At 47.1% G+C, this 19,378-nt stretch overlaps 1 protein-coding gene across 4 annotated transcripts in view; it reads left to right on the top strand.

The window, feature by feature from the left end:
• Positions 1–400: 400 nt before the first annotated feature.
• The window catches only part of PIGQ (phosphatidylinositol glycan anchor biosynthesis class Q), a 34,924-nt gene continuing 15,946 nt past the window's right edge, over positions 401–19,378 (top strand). The window contains exons 1-6 of one of the 4 annotated variants that reach the window (XM_048064751.2): positions 401–529; positions 4,104–4,804; positions 10,568–10,699; positions 11,903–12,023; positions 17,356–17,482; positions 18,497–18,650. In XM_048064751.2, coding sequence (XP_047920708.1) covers positions 4,131–4,804; positions 10,568–10,699; positions 11,903–12,023; positions 17,356–17,482; positions 18,497–18,650 — 1,208 coding nt within the window. In that variant the 5' untranslated portion in view covers positions 401–529; positions 4,104–4,130. Of the gene's footprint in view, positions 530–585; positions 735–988; positions 1,668–2,280; positions 2,304–4,103; positions 4,805–10,567; positions 10,700–11,902; positions 12,024–17,355; positions 17,483–18,496; positions 18,651–19,378 lie in introns of those variants that run through there. The other 3 variants (XM_066977554.1, XM_048064753.2, XM_048064757.2) reach the window with 3 other exon arrangements.

Genomic DNA, 19,378 nt, shown 5'->3' with positions numbered 1-19,378 from the left:
CAGCAAAGAGCTGGCGGGGCGCGGTGGCGGAGGGAAGGGCGTTTTCCTCTCCTGCTCCAGACGTCGGCGGGGCAGGGCGAACCGACAGCTCCGAGGCCTCTGTGGATGCGCTGAAGCCACCCGGTCTGGCCATGCTGCCGCTGCACGGTTCTGCACTGTGCTGCGGTTCCTGCCCTGCAGCGAGCCCCATACACCGACACAGGGCACCCAAACCCTCGTCCCTCATCCCCAGTACGCCCCAGTGAAGGCCTCTTCCCCCTCCTGACCCCGCAGCCCGCTCGGACAGCAGGAGCGTGACTGCAGGGAAGCTCAGCACCGCTGGCTTTCGGCCAGGGCATTCGCCAGGGTCAGGGTGCAGGGAGGGGGAAGCCGGGTGCCAGCAGCGACGGCGAGGCCCTGCCCTCCCTGGGGCCGCGGCACCGTGGCCCCAAGCGATATCGGGGACCGAGGGCTGGGGCCGCTTATCGGCGGGCTCAGCCGGCAGCAGCGCGCCCAGCTCCGCGGAGAGCCTCGGGGGCAGCGCCGCAGGGTGAGCAGGGGCACCGGGGCTGCGGCGGCTCCGGGCGGCCGGGCCCTAAAACCCAGGCGGGGAGCGGCGCTGGGAGAAGCCGGGGGAACAACGCCGGGGCCCCGGAGAGCGGAACGCGGCACCACGGGCCCCGGCGCTGCCCGGGCCGGCCGCGGCGCGCAGGCGGCGGCTCCGAGCTGCCGGAAGCGGGCGGCGCGGCGGAGCGGTAGGCGGCGGCGGGCCGGGGGGGCGCGGGGCGGCCGGGCCGGGCCGGGCCGGGCCGGGCTGAGCTGAGCTGGCCCTGGCGGCCCCCAGCGGCCCGCTCCCGTCGCCCGGGCGCCCCGGGCTGAGGGGCGGGCGCGGGGCTGAGGGCGCTCGGTAGCCGCGTGGGGCTGCTGGAGCGGAGGTTGCGTGTGGGACGAGGAGGAGGAGGGCTGGGCGGGCGGGCAGCCCTCCCTCTGCTCCCCCGCGGCAGTGCCGTGGCTCTTTCTCCTCTCCTGGCCCAGGCAGGGATCTACCAAAGGCTCCTTTGCGCTGTGTCGTACCTGCAGCCCTGCCGGCCTTCCTCCCTCTGTCGGTCGCGTTTGCTGCACAGGGGCCTCTGTCCCTGCCTCACCCTGTGTTTTAGGGGGGTTGGTGCTGTACAGCCAGCTGGGGGGGGGGTCCAGCAGAAATGCGAGGCTCTGGGTACCTCATGAGCACGGGTCTGCGTGCATAGACCTCAAACAGCCCCCGGGGAAGCACAGATCTCAAACAAAGCCTGGGCAGGAGCTTCCCTGCCGGGTCTGCAGCAGCCCCGGGCCGGGCTGGGCTGTGCCGCTTAACCGGAGCTGCGGCCGAGGTAGTTAGCTGGCTGAAGGCAGGCTGGGGTTAAAAGCTGGGCAAGGTGAGAGGGAGAACAAAATAGGGAAGATAAGAAGCGTTTCTCCTCCGTGAGAATTCTTCCTGGATGAATGTGGCCGTCTCTTTTTACAAAACAAACAAACAAAAAACAGCAAAACCCAGTGAAAAATAAATGTTTGAATGAAAAGAGTCCGCTGATGATTCTCCTCACTGGATGGACAGACCTGTGAGGCGGAGAGTTGCGCAGCGACATTGGAAGTCTTGTAGCGATACTCTCAACTCTGACATCTCTTGAGGAAAAAGAAGAATTAAAAACGTAACTTTTAAAAAGATATCTGTCCAGTATTACTGGTGGTAGCTTTGGTAATTAAAACATGCTGAAAAAAACCACATTCAAGTGCTTATTTTCATCAGTTTTCTCAGGGCTCTTTATCCAACTCAGTTTCAGGCTTTTAAAATATTCAGTTATTGGTAAACTTTAGTTGTAATTTTTTTGGTACTGCAGTGCAGCAAGGATGCTATCACTAGCTAAACTTGTATCATTTTAAATAATCTGTGAGCATATGTATGTAGGTACATTCCCAGCATGTTCGGTCTGTTGATTTATTGGTTTGTTTGTTGTTTTTGAGCCCCTGTATTTATATTTATATCATTTATTTTATTTTACCTGGGAGTATATATGAGACAGCAAAAAGAAAATGTTTTTTCAAACCTAAATCTAACTTCAGAGTATTTGTAAAAGAAAGAAATATAAAATGCAGGGAACAGGTTTTACTTCAGACTTTTTTAGGGCCAGTCTGTTTAATTGTGTGTGTTAGCTGATTTTCACCAATTTCCTATGTATTTTGGGAACAACTCTATTAAATACAATAACTATCCTTGGTTGTCTTCATGATCATCCAAAAAAAAAAAAAAGCCACCCTGACCTTAGCTGTTTCAATAGAAGTGAAAGGTAAGCTTGGATGTCTTGGTTTTCAGTCCGTTTGGGGTCTAAGAGTCGTTAAATATTGGTGAAAGACTGAAAGACTGCGTTTTTCAGTTGGACTGCAAGTCTTTTGTCTTTATCACACCCGGTGTCCTGCACCTTTACAGTCTCAGGATGTCACATCTGGCATTTTTCTACCCTTCTTTTGGTACATCTTTCCACTTCACTTCCTCTTCTGCTGGAGGCTTGAAACCCTTTGGGAAAAATATGCATTATTTAAGGTTCTCCTGAGATCCTGCATCCTTGCAGGCTCCACATCTCTGCAGTTATCCCTCTGGTCAAGTAGGAAGAGATGTCAGTCCTCTGTGGCCTCCAGATGCTGTTCTCGCCACGGGCGGGAGGGCCCTCAGTGCCTGCAAACACTATTCAGCAGCACACTGCAAACAAAATCCCCCACGAGCACCTTTACACCTGCTTGAGGGGAAACACTGGGGTGAGCTTTGCACTAAAAGGCAGGATTCAGTCCCAGAGAAACCTTACTCCTTGCAAACACAGCAACTGCGGTGCTTCTCCGGTCGGAGGAGTGAGCTGTGCGCCAAGGAAACTTCACCTTTCTGCCTCGAGGGGCTGACAACTCATCCGTGAGCAGACATTTCCTACCACTGTATTTGGCAGGGCTGTGGGTCTGGCAGTAGGTTAATCACTTGCCTTTGCCGCTTCCCCATCGCCTACTCCGTGCCCTAGCAAATTGCCAGATGCTGAGATTTACTAGATCAATTGTCCTGCATTAAAAAGAGAGGAAAACCAAAACCACCAGGGACCTCTGCGTTGTGCATCCTCTCTACATGTCATAAATACGCTCTGTGTTTCTCTTTCCGATTGACTGGGTCCCTCGCAGAGGAGCCAGCCTGGGGGCCTGTGGAGTTTTCACATCTCTAACAAAGCACTGAAGGACAGAAAAGGACAGCGGGCGCCGGATGCTGATTGTTCTGTGCCAGCGCCCTCCTTACAGCAATTATATTTCTGTTAGAAACCTCCACCTTATTTAAAGAGACATTGTCGACTGCCTCAAAGCTCCTTTTTACAGAAGACCTATAAAGCCATTGAGATATTTTCTTAATGACCTGAAGAAAAATACTTTAGATAAGGAACATTGATAAAACAGATATGTCTCTCCTGTTGTGGGATCTAATGCATGGAAACTACTATGTAAACTTTAATCAGTTAGTCGGGGTAGTCCATTCACAGCAAGCTTACTGTCTTGGTTTCTAGATGAGGGGAGTGAGACAACAGGAGGTGAGTGATCAGTGGGTTCGTTACGGAACACAGCTCTGGATTCCTAGATGATAAAGGAGGCTCTGAAATCGTCTTCCTTTATAGCACAAAGCAATAGTTAATTGTCAGTAACAGGAGGAAATATTCCCCAAAGGCATTGCAGTGTGCTACTGCCTAGGCTCTTCTGTAGGAAGTGCTCAGGAACATTCAGTGTCAGAACCGAGATCCAAAGCTTGATGGATTCCTGATCTCGGTGGTCCAACAGGCCAGTGTGCCAACATGAAAGGCTGCTCCAGGACTGGGAGAGGGCTTTGCTGAAAAATTCCATTCACTTCAAAGACTGCAGATTATCAGGAACCTCCTAGATGCTTCTCTGATCGAAATGCCTGTTGGCTGTCACTAATGTCATTGACTAGTTCCAGCACAGAGACAAGTAGTTGGACTTAGTGTTTTAAAATTTGCCTGGGCCCCCTTACCAGTGGCTTTAGCCAGCTCAGATTTGCCTTGCATTTAATTGCCATCCCCAAGTTTTGTTTCTGTGTCTCTTGGCAGGTGTGCTGTTCTTCAAGGATCGCTGGCATGGTACTTAAGGTGTTCTTTCCTTCATGCTGTTCCTCAGCAGAAAGTGGCATTTTGATCGGGCGTTGGATCTCGGAACAGAACTCTGCTGTTGTCCTTGCTGTGGTCCATTTCCCTTTCATTCCCGTTCAGGTGAAGCAGTATCTCAGTGAACTCCAACGGGTGACTAAGGTCAGTGTTTCTGTGCTTGGCTCGTGGAACAACAGCAAACAGGAGAAAGAAGAGAGCCTGAGTGAGTTCTTGGAAGACCTTGGGACAATATTCTCCCATGAGCCCTGGATTCAGATAAGCAAAGAGGGAGACAGCAAATTCTGGAGCTGTTCCACCCTTCAGAAACGGTCTAATAACCACAGGGAAGAAGAAATCATCATAGTGTATTATGACCAGCGCAAAGTTATGCTTTCCTGTCTGCATCCCCCTTTGGACACCGGTGCCTCCACTGCCCACGAGGCAGAGGATGCTTCAAGGCTCTCTGCCATCTTTGACACCGTGGCGAAGAGCAAGATACTCTTCATGACGGACAAATACGACGATGGGCCCATCAAGCTGACCCACTGGCAGTCGGATGGTGTTGAAGCAAGTATCATCGTGGAGCTGATGAAGCAGGCCTCTGTGCCCGCGTGCATGCTGCTGACATTCCTGCTTTCGCTTATCTCTGGGGCCTGCAAGAGCAGGTAAGTGGCGTGACATCGGACAGCTTGCGTTTGTGAGGAAATGTAGTTCGTACGTAGGCATTGCAGGGCAGTGCAGGGGTCCTGCTCAACCCCAATAGGAGCAGTTTATATAGAAATCAGTTTGCTCGTCAGTACCAGTCACGTTGTATCTCCTGGTACTGTTTTTAGTTCTGTGGACCTCGTGTGCCTCCAAGATGTCTCCTTTTCTGATCTGAGGTCACCAGCCTGTAAAATTACCCTTAGGTGGTACAGCAGGTGATATAATAGGTATGGACTGCAGAGCAGGGCTCTAATTTGACAGGTGAACGTGCCTCCTGTGGGGCTCCTCAGAGAACCAGCCCTTGCCAGGCAGTCCCAGCTGCAGCACAGCCCCTCTCGCGTGCCTTAATCCCGGCGGGCACGGTGCAGAGGCTGGGGATCAGGCTGACGGACCTCACGCGACTGGCAGGGACCGGGCCCAGCGGTGTGCTGCGCAAGTGCAGAGCTGGCTGCCAGGAGGGGAACCCGCTGATACGAGTCTCAGGTGTGAGAAGGGTGGAGGGAAGGGCTGCGCTTTGTGCCAGTCACACCACGTATGAACCAGTGGTGTGTCAGGTTCTGTGGGCAACAGCCTGCAGCGAAGCTCCTGAGTGAACCTGCTGTTGGAAACAGGCTGCTGCAGAGCTGGTATTAAAGCGTGGGGAGCTCCACTGAAAACAAGGGGTTAAAGGTAACCTCGGACATGGTGGAGCTCTTGGACGGGTGGGGGGGCTTTCTGGGGAGGCACCGAGCTCTTCCCCATTGCACTGGGGGTAGCTCAGCCCTACTTCAGTTTTGTCACAGCTGAAATGTTGGTTTTCCAGCTATTGCATGGCTGGCAGGATGACATGAGGGTTTTCTTTACGGCTCAATAGCCACGACTTCCTGCTCCCTATTTGCTATGAACACCCCCATAGCTGTGAAACATCAGTGAATGGTGTGTCTGAATCCATCATCCCTCTAACAGACAGTGGTGTTGCAACTCTGGGACCTTACAGCAGGTCACAGGCAATGCTGGTCTACGTGAAGCCTTGGTGAAATCCCTTTGTCAAAATGATGAAACAGAATAGGATGCTTAAAATGTAATGCGTGGCAAGTACGTGCGCTGCAGAGGACTTTGAGCAGACTGGAAGGGCAGAAGCTTCTGCGGACTAAGTCAGATAACACGTCTGGTCAGCCAGCCTGGCGAGGCTGTGCCAGAGCAGGGACTGCGGTTCAGATTCCGTGCTGCAAGGGGACACTTTGATTGATCAGATTTGGATAACAGCTACTACTGTATTCATGGATAGATCTTCTCAAGTGCAGCCTGAGGGTGTGGGGAACAGAGTCTTTTAACAGGTTTCCAACTGTATGATGCTGTCGTGAAAAATTACAGTGAAACTCTTCATATGCAAGGGTTTGCTGAGCAGCTGGGTTACATGCTTTGGTACATGAAGGAAAAACCGTCCATTTTTAGATTACTCTGCTGGAAGACATTTAGGGTCAATCTCAAACATGATATAATAGGGACCACCGATACCTCCAGGGATGGCTCTGTAGATGCTGAGCATGCATTTGGTTGTTAATGGAAATGAAGGCAGAGCTTTGTGGCTGGATAGAAGACTGGGAGTCAGCTCTGAAGGTCCTTTGCTCTGCGTGGATTATGTCTGACAACCAACAAGCAGGATAATCCTTTCCCATGTAGGTCCTCACTCTCAAAAGTCAGACTTGCTCACCTTGATCAGCCAGGCCAAGCCCAAGCCTCACAGGTCTCCAGAAGGCCATAGTCCAAGCATAACTTGGGAGCTTGATCCCGTTCCTTGCAGTCTGGCAGGCTGGGCACAGACAGCTGCTGCCCAGTTTATCAGCAGCTATTCTGATTTTTCAGCTTTTCCTAAGCCCGGTGCAGACATTTTGAGGCAGAGCAGCGGGCGGGCTAGCAGCCAGCTGCGCATAGCAGCGGGCAGAACACAAGGCTTGCTGTGCTTAAACCCAGGTTGAGCTTGTTCTTAACCTTGGGATGTAGGTGTAGGTTTCTTTCTTCTTTGTTTTATTCACCCCTAGTATCAGCGTGATATTTGCTTATTTTGCTGATGTTTTAAAACATCGTTCTTGGAGGAAATAGGTTAGCACCTGGCTTTCTGACAAACCTCCTGCTTGACCTTCGAAGTCATTTAGCACAGTTTGGATCCGTTTGCCACGTGCTGTATGGTACAGCCTCATTGTGCCAACATCTCCAATGCAGAGAGAGTTCAAGGATGTCAAATGTACGCGTCCTTCCAGTCCCCTCTCCCTGCGCTGGGTCAGGCCATACCCAGCGTAAAATGGGGCCTGCCGAAATCAGACCAGGTGACAGTGGAGCCATTCCCCGAGGAGATTTCCTGGGTGCCTACTTTCACTTGAAAAGTTTAGTGTGACTTAGGCTTTAACTAATTTATAGAAATTAGCTATTTGATGCATAATATTAATGGCGCCTTTTGGAGAAGTCACTGAGGTGCAAGGCCAACTGTTCCCTTGTGCAAGGAGGTCCTTTGCACAGACAGTGAAAGATCCTCAGTTGAGAAGTTCCCTTCTTCCCTTTGCTCAACATGTTCTCCCTTCTGGGGCTTACTACAGGATTTCTTTCCCAGATCTTCGTGATGTTAAGGGATGGTCAGCTTGGAAGAGCTAGAGGAGAAGATCTGTGATGTCCACGCAGGCTTCAGGGGCTTGGGGCTTGTTTGGATGTGCCGCTGTTGCGTATTTGTGCTGGGGAAGCAGGGCAATATCGTTAGAAGGCTCAGAAAGGGAGCACCAGCCCTGATCCACGCTTACCAAATATTCTCTAAACCTCCCGTTAAGGCACTTCTTCAGCACCACCTTGTGCTCAGGGGTGGCCATTGCAACTCAATCTTCAGAGGGACTTGTGTGCAGAACTCCCATTGCCACTGGCGGTCCCTAGTGTGCTGTTTGGACGGTCAGGATGATTTAGTACCGGGGCAATAAATTCCGTGTGCTCCGGCTTGTTTGTTTGTTTTTAGAAGTCCATTTACTTGCCTCTTACTGACACTGGGACCTCTGGTTCCTCATCCAGAAGAGAGGCGTTGTTCCTGCAGCTTCTAGCGAAGACCAAAAGGCACCTGGGGGTTCTGGAGCTTCAGCATTTGCATGTGATCCAGGTTCAGAAAGCAGATAAGATTGTTTTTCATCTGATATCTGGAAAAATCCTTGGAAAAAAAAAATTTGAATTGGAAAATTGAGTTTTACTCATGCAGGCTGTGTTAATTTATTGCTGAAATTCCTTATATGTGGAAGTATCCCAAAGATCTCCTGCTGTTTAAATAATGCAGATACGTCATTCTTGGTTTTTTTTTTATGAATTTGATTGGTTTTCCATCGCACTTGTAAAAATCATTCCATATACTGTGTGATAAACAGGTGGCAGCATCTATGGCAATGCAGAGTCGGTATGCGTTGGGTAGGAGACAACGCAAGAAATATTTTTGGCTTTCTTCATCAGTACTCTTACAGACGGGAGTTTCCAGAGCACATCTTGCAACTATTATATCAAGCTTTTTGTAGTGCGTTTGTATTTTGGTTTAAATAAACGTGTACGTACTTGCCAAAGAAAGTATGTAAGTGGGATAGAGGTTGGCTCACTTAAGTGGAAGGAGTGAGAGAGTCAGTCACAGTACAGAGAAGCAGAGACCCCTGATGCATCCCTTCCTCCACGCAGGGCAGCATCTTGGCCTGGCCTGCTCGAGCAGTCGCTCGGAGGGACGAGGCTGCTCTGGGGATCTGTCTCACCCATGCGAGATGTTCCCCAGCCAGGAGAGCAGCAGCGTGCCCTTCCTTTTGGCAGAGGACACCGGAGGTGGCACACCTGAGAGCTGCTGCAAGCTTGGGAGCTGTGGAGCAGCACGGGGCCCCGAGCCATCGCTTGCCACCTGGCTCAGGGTGGTCTGGCAGCTGATGTTTTGACCAGTGGTTTTTTACCGTCAGCCTTCTGGGCACAACTGCACGGGCAGAGCATGTCCCCCTTCCCCTGCTTTGCATTTCAAGTGCAATCCTCTGCTTTAGCAAAGGTTTTCCAGGAGAGAACTCAGAGCCGCTAGGCTAGGATATAATCGGAGGAGAAGCCTCGCCTGCACCTGTGCCTCAGCACATCTGCAAACCCAGGTCAGTGAGATGGGGGGGCCAGTGCCCACCTCCCCGGCACACGTCAGGTATCACCCCCGGCAAGTCAGCTGAATAGCAGCGCGCTGTCGTCTCCAAGGTGGGAGGCTGCGATGCGGAGCTGAGTAACTCGGAGCCTCGAGTTAAGAAGAATGATTCACAGCACACTGCATGTATTTCAGAACCGAGCTATCTGAAATTTGGGGGGAAGGGGACTTCAGGGCTCTGTCAAACTGACGAAGAGTGCCTGAAGTCTGGTTGAAAGGGCTCAGAAGGGTGGGGGGAGGAAGTGGATAGCAACCCCGGTGAACCAAGCAGGATTTTGAACCAGCCACACTGTCGTGATTTGTGTAGAATGCGTAAATAGCAGCCAGAGCTTTCGTCTGCCTGTCCTGCGTCCAGTCCTGATGACACTCTGCTGCTAAACTACAGGCTGAATTCCTCCTGGTGAAGTCTGGGGAAGGCATGTGCGCTTTCAGGGACGTCTCCAGGCTGTCACTAGCAATCCAAACAGCTGTACAATTTCAAGAGCGAAGCAGGATACCGGGAATAATTTTAGCATTGGGAATGAATGTAAACTGAAGGAACGTGCCAAAGCAATAAAAGCGAGTAGGTGAAAGAAATAACCAAGAGTGGATATTGATTTCTGGACCTTAAATGAGTGAAGCAACTGTTGTGGACAGGGAAGAAGCGATCCCAATTATGTGAACGTCAGAATTTATTCCCCACAACAACCACGGTACTTTGTGTCACTGCACTGCTATTAAGCATTCTTTGACAAGCCTGCATCCAGTGGTGTCATTCTGGACTACACAAATCACAACTGTTCCTTCTTTTGTATGTTGTGTGGTAATAAAAGTAACTCCCAAAGATAATTGAGCATCATTTAGTACTTTTCTTCTGAGTCATTAAAAAATAAAACGAAACATGTGACTAGTCCCTCCCCTACAAGCTTAAAGTGGGTGCTGACATTCAGTATTTAATTAGGTTTCCAAATTTTGTTATCTACATAGTGCTGGTCAACCTTCCAAAGGGGGTGGAGAACATAGGAGTGAAGACCCTGAGAAGGGCATTTGAAAGTAATAAAGAAAAAGAAAAGAGGGGAAAAAAGGGACAAACTGTAGGGAGAATGCAGCTGTCCATTATACCAAGCTCACTGTAGATAGACTTGTGATTTTACTGATCACGTTGGGGTCTGTGAAGCAGTTGTGCTGTGCTGTGTTGTTGCAGTATGTACAGAACTGCCTCCATTCCAGTCTCTTGAAAACCTGGAGCAGCGTGCAACCCTAGTGCTGTATGCCAGAGCCCAGGGTGGGATCAGTAACACGTTCTGCCTTCCAAGGAAGAGCGAGGCACTTGGTTCTGCAGAATGGAAATGAGAGGTTGGGTTGTCTGCTCTAAATGTCTTGGTCTGGGAAAGGTTGCTTTAATTCTGTTAACCTTTCAGAGAGTAGTGAATGTGTAATATTCTTTAATGATAATATGTTGATGCTGTTTCTGGTTACATAACCTTGACTTTACACTGAATGTTTTGCATGGAGTTTGTACAAACAACATGCAGCCTGCTATACGGCAGAAGCAAAAGAGGAGGTTCCCGTTGTGTTTCTGCAGGATGCTGAAGTTTTGGCCTTTGTCTTTCTTGTGGAGCAAACTCTCGACTTGTGAGCAGCTGTCACATCGGCTGCAGCACCTCCAGGTCATCAGCAGCAACAAGAAGGCTCAAAACCAGACCCAGCTAATGAGGTATGGAGTACCCATAAAGGCATGCACGTCTTTGCTGTAGCCCTGTATCCTCTGGGGAACCCAAACCATGGATCCTTCGCCTGCTGCAGGGATCTGCAGCTGGCCTAGCTGGCACGACAACACTGTGGGGTCCTCATTGCACCACATTGTGTTGCCTTGCTTGGTCTACTCTCTGCTAGTTTGCAGATTTCTGCCTTGTGCTCTGTTTTATACCGCTTATGCCTTTTGCCAGATGTATGCCTTCTTCCCTAGCTTGGGAAAGACGACTGGGATATTGCCCCCAAAAAGTTTGTACTGCACCCACATGCAGTGCACTGCTATCAATACTCGCACAAGCTCACTGCTTTCACGTATGTTGCCAAGGTTAACCAAAACCTGCAATCAGTATTCAGTGGCACTTTCCAAAAGAGTAGAAAGGTTTAAATGCTGCCCTCTTTTACCCACTCTTTACATACAGTAACTGGAGACCAGAGACTCCAACGGGAGTAACAAAGTCAGTGTACCAGAAGAAGCAAACGTGCAGCACAGTGAGTGGAACAGGGAGAGGCAGGGATCTGAGACAGGTAATACTGAATGTCCTATGGCCATTACACAGCGAGTCTTGTGCTGTGTAGTTCCCTGATCCTGCAGGAATAGACTCCCAGGGAATGCTTGAAATGGATTAGTAGATTTGAAGTCCAAAAGTAACTGTGATCGTTTAATCTGCTTTCCAGAGTAACTCATGTCATGGAATTTCATTCAGAAACTCTAGCAGTGAGGGGCAGTTTGGTAGCCCTTCTGGATGTTTATGAACCCAGAAACACAGTTTATTACATTGACTAGTGGTTCACCTACCACTAGAGGTGGTACCTCTTAGAAAGCTAATCTCAATATGGATGCTCCAAGTGAAATTCCTGCTGAGTATGCACATACACTTTGTTTAACGTTATTTTTCTTTGTAGCTTTAACCCCGCTTTTCGCTCCCCTTATTTTAAAAAGGGTTTCATGGTGTGGCAGGCTCTGAGTCACTTGGTGTTTGGCCCCAGAAGTAGCAGCACATCAGTGAAAGTCAAAAGCACTCTGCACCATGTTTCTGTAGTAAATTGTCCCAGTGTTCCTGGGACATTAAAGATGCTATGTAAGTGAAGCCAACAATTGTCATTGAAACTTTCAGTGCTGTTCTTTCTGCTGCTCTAACGTTGTTTCTTTTTATCGTGCGTGCAGGAAAGCCAACATCTTTGTCTCTCTGCTGATTGATGTGGCTCTGGGAATACTGCTAATGTCCTGGCTGTACAGAAAGAACCGGATCGGTCACCTTGCTGACACTCTCATCCCTGTGGCTGATGTAAGTCTGGTCAGAGCCATTCCTCTTTCAGCTTCTGCGGGTACTGACCAGCTCTTGATGCCTGAAGTGCCTGTAAGGAGGCAATGCCTTAGACACAAGGATTTCAGAGAGAGTCCTGTCTGAAGTCATGCAAATTAGGTCTCCGCAAGAACAGTGAAATCTTCAGATCAAGCCTCCTGGGGCTGTTCAAAAGGAACACAGCTCTGGCTTGAGTGTGCAGTAAATAGTAATTACATACTTACTTGAGGATTGTTCCAGCTCCCGAAGTAACAATTATGGCTTGGGCAGAGCCTTGCAGCTGCAGGTTGGAGTGGTTATCAAGTTCACAGAAGTATCGTCAAGTTGTTGCTTTATGGGGCATTTGGGAAAAAGAAAGCTGTAACTTGGGTTGAATCTGATAAACTGCTGAAAAGTCAAACTTGATAAGCATGCAGCTGTGCTTGTGAAGAGGAAGTTCATGGGGAAATCCAAAGGTATTAGCTAGTCAGGATGCAAACACCTGAAATCCTAAGAACTCTGGTGTGCAGATGGTAAACTAGGAAAACTTGCTGTGTCCTGTGCTTTTCTCAAACAACTCCTCTTGCCCACTGAGATCCCTCAGCATCAGCATAAATTCATGAAGAACAAGTATGACTCATACTGCCCTGCTTTTCTGGTGGCTCATTTTAAGTGCTTCACTCCAATATATCTGCGTAGTGGCAGAAAGGAACATATAATGCACTTCGGAGGCTGGAGGCCAGACCATTAATCTAAAGTTAGCTCTGGTTTTAGAGCTTCTGTGTCTTGGGAATACATGTGCAGCCAATGTTGAGCATTGTCATGCAGCTGCACAACCTAATCCTTTCTCTGCTCACTTTTATTTTTGGGACGGAAGATGAATCTTTCCATTGGTTTCTTTCTGGGAGCTGGAAGACATCCTCTCATTGCTCTTTTTCGGTTTCATGGTTGGGAGGATTTTTTTCTGATTAGAGAATTCCAGCAGCAATTTGTTTTTACTAATCCTGTCTTTCTTGGGAAGAGATCGCAATTCTCTTGACAATGATCTGCTTGGTCCATGTCTAACATTTTCATTGTCACAAGCCATATGTCTCTGATCATTCTTGTACATGCTGTGCTTTCAGAAAATGTGTATGGAGTGTGTATGGAGATCCAGCATAGTTGTGAATCATTATTATTTCTATTTTTGTTCTTTTTCATAGTCAAGCTTAAGGACTGCATGTTTTAAGGATTGCTGCAGACATTATTCAGAAGCAAAGTTGGGATAGAAAGGACTACATTTCTTCTGCAATACATTTACTCCTGTAGTATTTGAGCTAAAACTAAGAATCGTTTTGTAAGTCTTATTCCTAAGTCTTCACCCTTGCAGATATTTCAGCTGGAAAAGTTTAAGTTCTCTAAAGCCCACTCTGTGGGATTATCCTAAGTGTCCAACTCTCAAAAATCTGATTTCTTAACAAGTCTGTAAGGAAGTGGCTTTTGGCTGTGTTCCCGTTCGCGCAGGTGGCTCCAGGAGGGGTTCCATCTGCCCGGTGTCTTTGGCAGATGGACGCTCTCTGTGCTCAAGGTGTATCTGATCCCAGCACCTGTCCTGGACAGCCTTGCTTGTGCGAGTTGCTCATTCATTCCTCTTTCAAAAAATTAGCTCATCTGTCACTCCACTTTCGTGTCGTAGTGTCAGTTATTTTCATCATGTCTCCTACGTGTGCTGACTTCGTTACCTCAGTATCACTAAGAGCTGTTTGCTTACTTTTCTGCAAGTGTAAACTTCCCCTTGTACGGGTGGCCTGGTAGTCAGTTTGTGCCTTTCTTCTCCGCAGTATCTCCAAGCTTATCAGTTCAGGCCACTTACAACTCCTCTGACTTTCCAGCTCTACTTTCTTCTTTCAAGCATATTAGATTGTGGACGTAAAATCATTTGGAGTCCTTTTACTGCCTTTGGTAGGCATCGATTTATGTACATTATGTGCAGAGGCCTTAAAAAATGCAGTTTTGAGTGATCCCAAAATATACCAATGACTTCAGCATGTGGTGTGCAAGCCAGCACCACTTCTTTTCCAGTATGACAGCAAAATCTCCCCTTAGCCATTCAACAGTAGGTTTCCACTTTGCTGCTGAGTGTCCATCTGGTACACATTATTCCCATCACTTGGGCTTTCTCAAGTGCTTGTGTTGCCAAATTCAGTAATGCAAACTTTCCCCTGTGCAGAATGAGTTACTATTCCTTCCCTAAAGCTCCTTGCTACTCTGCTTTTGATGTGCCTTAGATCTGATGATGGCACTGACCTTCTTACATCTCTGTATCTGCTAGTAAACAGAACATTAAATATATTTCAATAACCTTATCATAATATGTGTATATATACAACCTTATTGTAACCTTATGGATTTGATCGATTTTAACATTGGCAGACTTTTAGCTGTCTGGGGGCTGGAAGCAGTGCTTTTTTTTTTGTTTTTTTTTTTTTCCTAGTAAACATCCTTCTGGAAAAAAGCAGGTGCAGGTAGATTATTTTGATTCTTAACAATTGCCAGGGTCACAAGCTCAGCCTGCTGACGTGAGGATCAAGCCGTGTTCCCTAGCCATCATTCGTCATCCCCTGATATAATGGTTCTCAAATCAGCACTTAGCTAGCAATTGTTGATGATGCACAAGACATCATTGACTGCAGCTCCCACTTTCACAGCTTGATGAGCTGTGCTGTGCTGACTGTAATAACAAGTTGCCTTTGTCAGTAAATGAAGCAGATGTGATTCAGACACCTAGGGAGTGACTGGGGAGTAGCTGTATGCAACACGAAGGACTGATTTTGGAGCAGGCTTTCAAAAACAAGAATGGAAAATGTGAATAATCTGCTCTCTGTAGGTGCCCTTACAGCTCCTACCCTCCTCCTTCCTCTTGCTCCCACCAGGCTTCCCAACAGCAGTCCATGTTTTTGCCTTCCACAAAAATATCCAATTCAAAGTGCTACATTTTTTTTTCTGTTTTGAGATGAAGCACTGCTTACAAACCCTCTTTTTTATTTTTTCCTCTTTCACCTCTTGCATCCTGGCTGTGTTCTCTTTTCTTTAGGCTGTAATCTCTTTGAAACAAATATTTATCATAGATCATGCCTCCAAAAACAAGACTGGAGCTTAGAGATAATTGGACGTAAGTTCCTATTCAGTTATATTTTCTAATATATAAACAAAGCTAGTAGAGAGGACACTGCCTGGAAAATATTCTTAGGTGTTACTTTATAAAATCACAGGTAGGTGCCTGGCAGGGAGTGCTTTGGCTCTGCTTTCAGTGCCTTGTGCTAGATGCTTCACTCAGTTTGCACTGCACTTCCCAGTGTCCGCGGTGCCCGCCCTCAGTGGGCTGTGTGTCCTTCTCCATGGTTGTCACAGCACCACTAGACACGTGGAGACAAGCAAGAAGAACATGGCTGTGAAGAAATATTTCCAGTCTAAAATATTGCCAGCCATGTTAGCTTTAGTCTCCGGTTTGGTGATGTCCTTACACCCCTTTATGAAACCACTTCCATGTAATTGACTGTGTCTTATTTATTAATACTGGTCACATTCAGTATGCATGACTGCAACAAGAGGATTAGACTCCCAGTCACCTTTTACGATTCTGCTTGCTATTGATCAGTCCTAAAATATCTGGCTGCAAAACAACTTGCAAGGTTATGCCTTAGGCCCATGTTTTGAAATGCTTTGCCCAGCTAAATAGCAGCAAGCTAGGGCACCTTCCCAGGGTTACGTGCCCCTGTCAGAATTTAGTGGCACCGCTGGAACTGGAAGCCTTCAGAAGCAGTCAGTGCTGGAAAACAGCCTTGCTGAAGGACTGCTTTCAAGCATTTAAATATTTCATTAAAATCCCCAAATGCTTTTTCCAAGTTACAAATCCAACACTTTAAATATTAAAACCAGTCTATTTATACAGTAGCTAAAAGTTCTCAGCAATGGAGGTAAGATCTGTGGGTTCAAATCAGTTCTGACTTACAGCAAGATATTTTAAGGGACATTGAGACAGAGGGTAAATGAAGGAAATAAAAAGGCAATCTTGTTCAGGGGATTTTTTGATAAAGTGAAGATGGAGCTCTGAATTTTGCCACTACACTAAAAGTAAATGCTTACAAATCCACTTTGCAATGATCCAGTTGGTCAATGAAATGTAATCATTTATTGGAAGACATTTCCTCTTAGGGAAACTTTCCCTACAAATGATGGGGAAATTAGGCTATAGCACATCAGCTTCAGATAGCACGTCTCGACTCTTATGCACGTGCACAATTGAGATTTTTAGAGGTGGAAGGCTTTTACTCACAATCTCTGTTCATGTGGGACAGTGGGTGAGGTCACTTCTTCCAGGTATGTTCCCCACCTGTTTGCTGGAGTTTACCACTCTCAGCTACCTCAGTTCACAGCCTGGTAAAGGAACCTCACCGTTGATTTCAGCTTAAGTGAGAAGCTCAGGTGCATGTTGCTGAGAAGCAGAGCCCCACCATCTTCTGCCCTGCCTACTGCAGTCAAAGCAGTGTGGTGTAGAGAGAAAATCAGTAAATAATTTGGGATTAAATCACCAGAAATTGTGAGTCAAAGCCCTCTGTGATCTGGGAACAAACTCCATCAGCCTTGTTCTCAGTGATTCAGAAGGCTTCTTTTTTACTGGGATGCCATGGGTATCTCTCTCTGAAGCCTGCAAGTCCGACAAGACAGTGGTAGGCAAGATCAATGCCCTACACCATGGCTGATCTTGCCTAGTTTACCACAGAGTAGAAAGAAAGCTTGTTTGTATATGAAGCATGTTTACATAATTGTGTTTTCTAGCCTGCTGTAAACCCGTACAGGTTACTTCATTGTAAAATTTTCCTGTTTTGTCCATGAGCACACAGCCATCCTGCCCCGTTACAGATCCTGGCTGCTTTCCCCATACTTAGATTGCTCTCTCAGTTCTGACTTTTCAGTTGTCTGTCCAATTAAGTTGGTTTGTGCACCAGCATTTGCCATCTATTTCAAGAATACTTATTACACCAAGAAATCAGACTACAAGTCTACCAAATACATCCATGAACAAACCCTAGGTTCACGTTCCCGGCAGAAACCATTTAAGCAGTTTAGCTCTCTCATGCTGTTACATTTAGGTTCAGTAAAGAGTCATTTTCCAATAAAGGTGTGTTTCTGAGTTAACTAGTTTTCTATGGTAGTTTGAATTTTTTTCTCCATTGCTTTGAAGGGTGTGGTGAAATAGTTTTTCTAGGGGTAACACGTTCAGTACACTGGACTTGTTTGATGTGGTAAGAATCTATCTCAGGCTGCTTACGTGTTTGCTTCCATGTGTTCGTAGCATGTAGCTGAAGAGCTCCAGGACCTGCTCCAGTGGCTAATGGGAGCACCAGCTGGACTGAAAATGAACCGAGCTTTGGATCAGGTGTTGGGCCGTTTCTTCCTTTACCACATCCATCTTTGGATTAGTAAGTGCAGTTGTTTAAATTTTCAGCCTCCCTTTTCATCTCTTCCCTCCCAAGTGCTTAATGTTTGCCTAGAGGTGAATAATGAATCAAAATGCACTACTGCAAGTACAGACTCGTCTGTGAGTCTTCCTGCTGTGGGAACTCAAGCCAAAGTTGGATTCCCACACAAGGAAGTCATGCATATTAAATAAAGTGCTTGCCCTGGTGCTTTGCAAGAAATGCAAGTCACTATGGATCTTGATTTCTTGGTGCCATAAGTGGTGAGTGTCCAAGGGAAGGTTTTAGGTCTCATGTAGGCATTGCCCTGTAAGAGGCAGTTGATAGGATAGGGAAGAGAAGTGTGCTTTTGGGATGCAAACACAAACTCTGCCGTGCTACTGACTTCAATTTAGTGCAGTTTTTTAGAGCTTTTCTTTGTGTATTCCCTCCTTGAAATACCACACTGCTGTTATCCTTAGTAAGTATCTTGATAAAGGAAAATAGTCACGATGGGAATGAACTCCTTAGTTATTATACTGACGTAGTCTACTTGACATTCAAGTAAGTGACTTTACTCCACTTCAGTGATGAAAGATGCTGTGTGTCTCTAGACTGTTTTATTTTACAAAATTCATTTGGGATGGTTTCTGTGGGAATAAGAAGAAAAGAGAGATCACTTCAGTAAAGCTTTACATGTGCGGTTAAAAATGTAATTAGGAACCTGGACACAAATCTAAAAAAGCTCTGTGTGGAGCAAGGTGACTGCTCTGTTCAAGCTGAGCACATCCTCGCCTTCCTCACAGAGCTGCCACACCTGAACACAAACCTAGGGGAAAAGAGAGCTCTTTTTTGTCCTCCTAAGCAGAAGATGGCCATCTAAAGGAACTTTCCAGTTTCACTTCTATATTTTTGTGGCTATGATTTCTGGAGCAATGTTTGAACAGAGGGGAGAAACAAAACAGGGAGAAAGTCAGTCCTTTGAGACTGTCATCATAAGATGTATCAGGCAAATACTGACACTGCAATGTCCACTAGGCTACATTCACCTGATGTCCCCATTCATTGAGATGATCCTCTGGTATGTCGGTCTGTCGGCTTGTCTGGGCCTGACTGTGGCTCTCTGCATCCTCTCTGACATCGTTGCACTTCTGACCTTCCACATCTACTGCTTCTATGTCTATGGAGCAAGGTGAGTTGATCTCATTTGGTTGTGTTTTGGGTATGTTTGTGGAGAAAGTCCGATGGACATTCAGGGCCTATCGTTATTTTGTGGAGCACTGCACCTAACAGCTGCCTGCTGTGGCAGCTGTTGATTACTGATAAAGTCAAAGCCTCTTGCTAAAACCAGATGGACACTCAATATACAGAAAGCATTAGCAAAAAGCAGGTATTGGGGATACCTGGGGCCACTGTGGCTTGATTCCTCACCAAAGAATCCACAAAACCTAAACCTTGATATATGAAATCTATGAGACAATGAATCATCTGATCCCAGGCCCAGGTGTGATACTAGGTACATTCAATCCTGTTGTAGTTCTCTTGAATTCACAGTTTAAGCCAGCAATTAATCTATTGCTTTCTTTTATGCATGTAGAAATGATAGTCACAGCAGTGCAAGCAATCTATCTTTCAGTTCTCATTTCTTAAATATTTTAAATATCTCTTATTCTTAAATATTTACTTATTGTGGTAGTGACCTGGAAAAATAAAACTACATGACAGGTAGAGGGCAAGTTCACCCTATCCCTTTAATTCAACCTCTCATAATACTCTTCAGTGGCACCCTACTCAGTGGTTTTTCAGGGAACTAGAGGAGAGGAGGAAGAAAGGGGAACACTTGTTCTTCTGGAGAAACCCAGAAGTCCCTGTCTATGCCTGGCTTCAGGGATTCTTATCTGGATTATGGAGCCCAGATGG

Source organism: Anser cygnoides, chromosome 15 (assembly GCF_040182565.1).
Source record: "Anser cygnoides isolate HZ-2024a breed goose chromosome 15, Taihu_goose_T2T_genome, whole genome shotgun sequence".
Classification (NCBI taxonomy): domain Eukaryota; kingdom Metazoa; phylum Chordata; class Aves; order Anseriformes; family Anatidae; genus Anser; species Anser cygnoides.
This window is presented reverse-complemented; position numbering and strand designations above follow the sequence as displayed.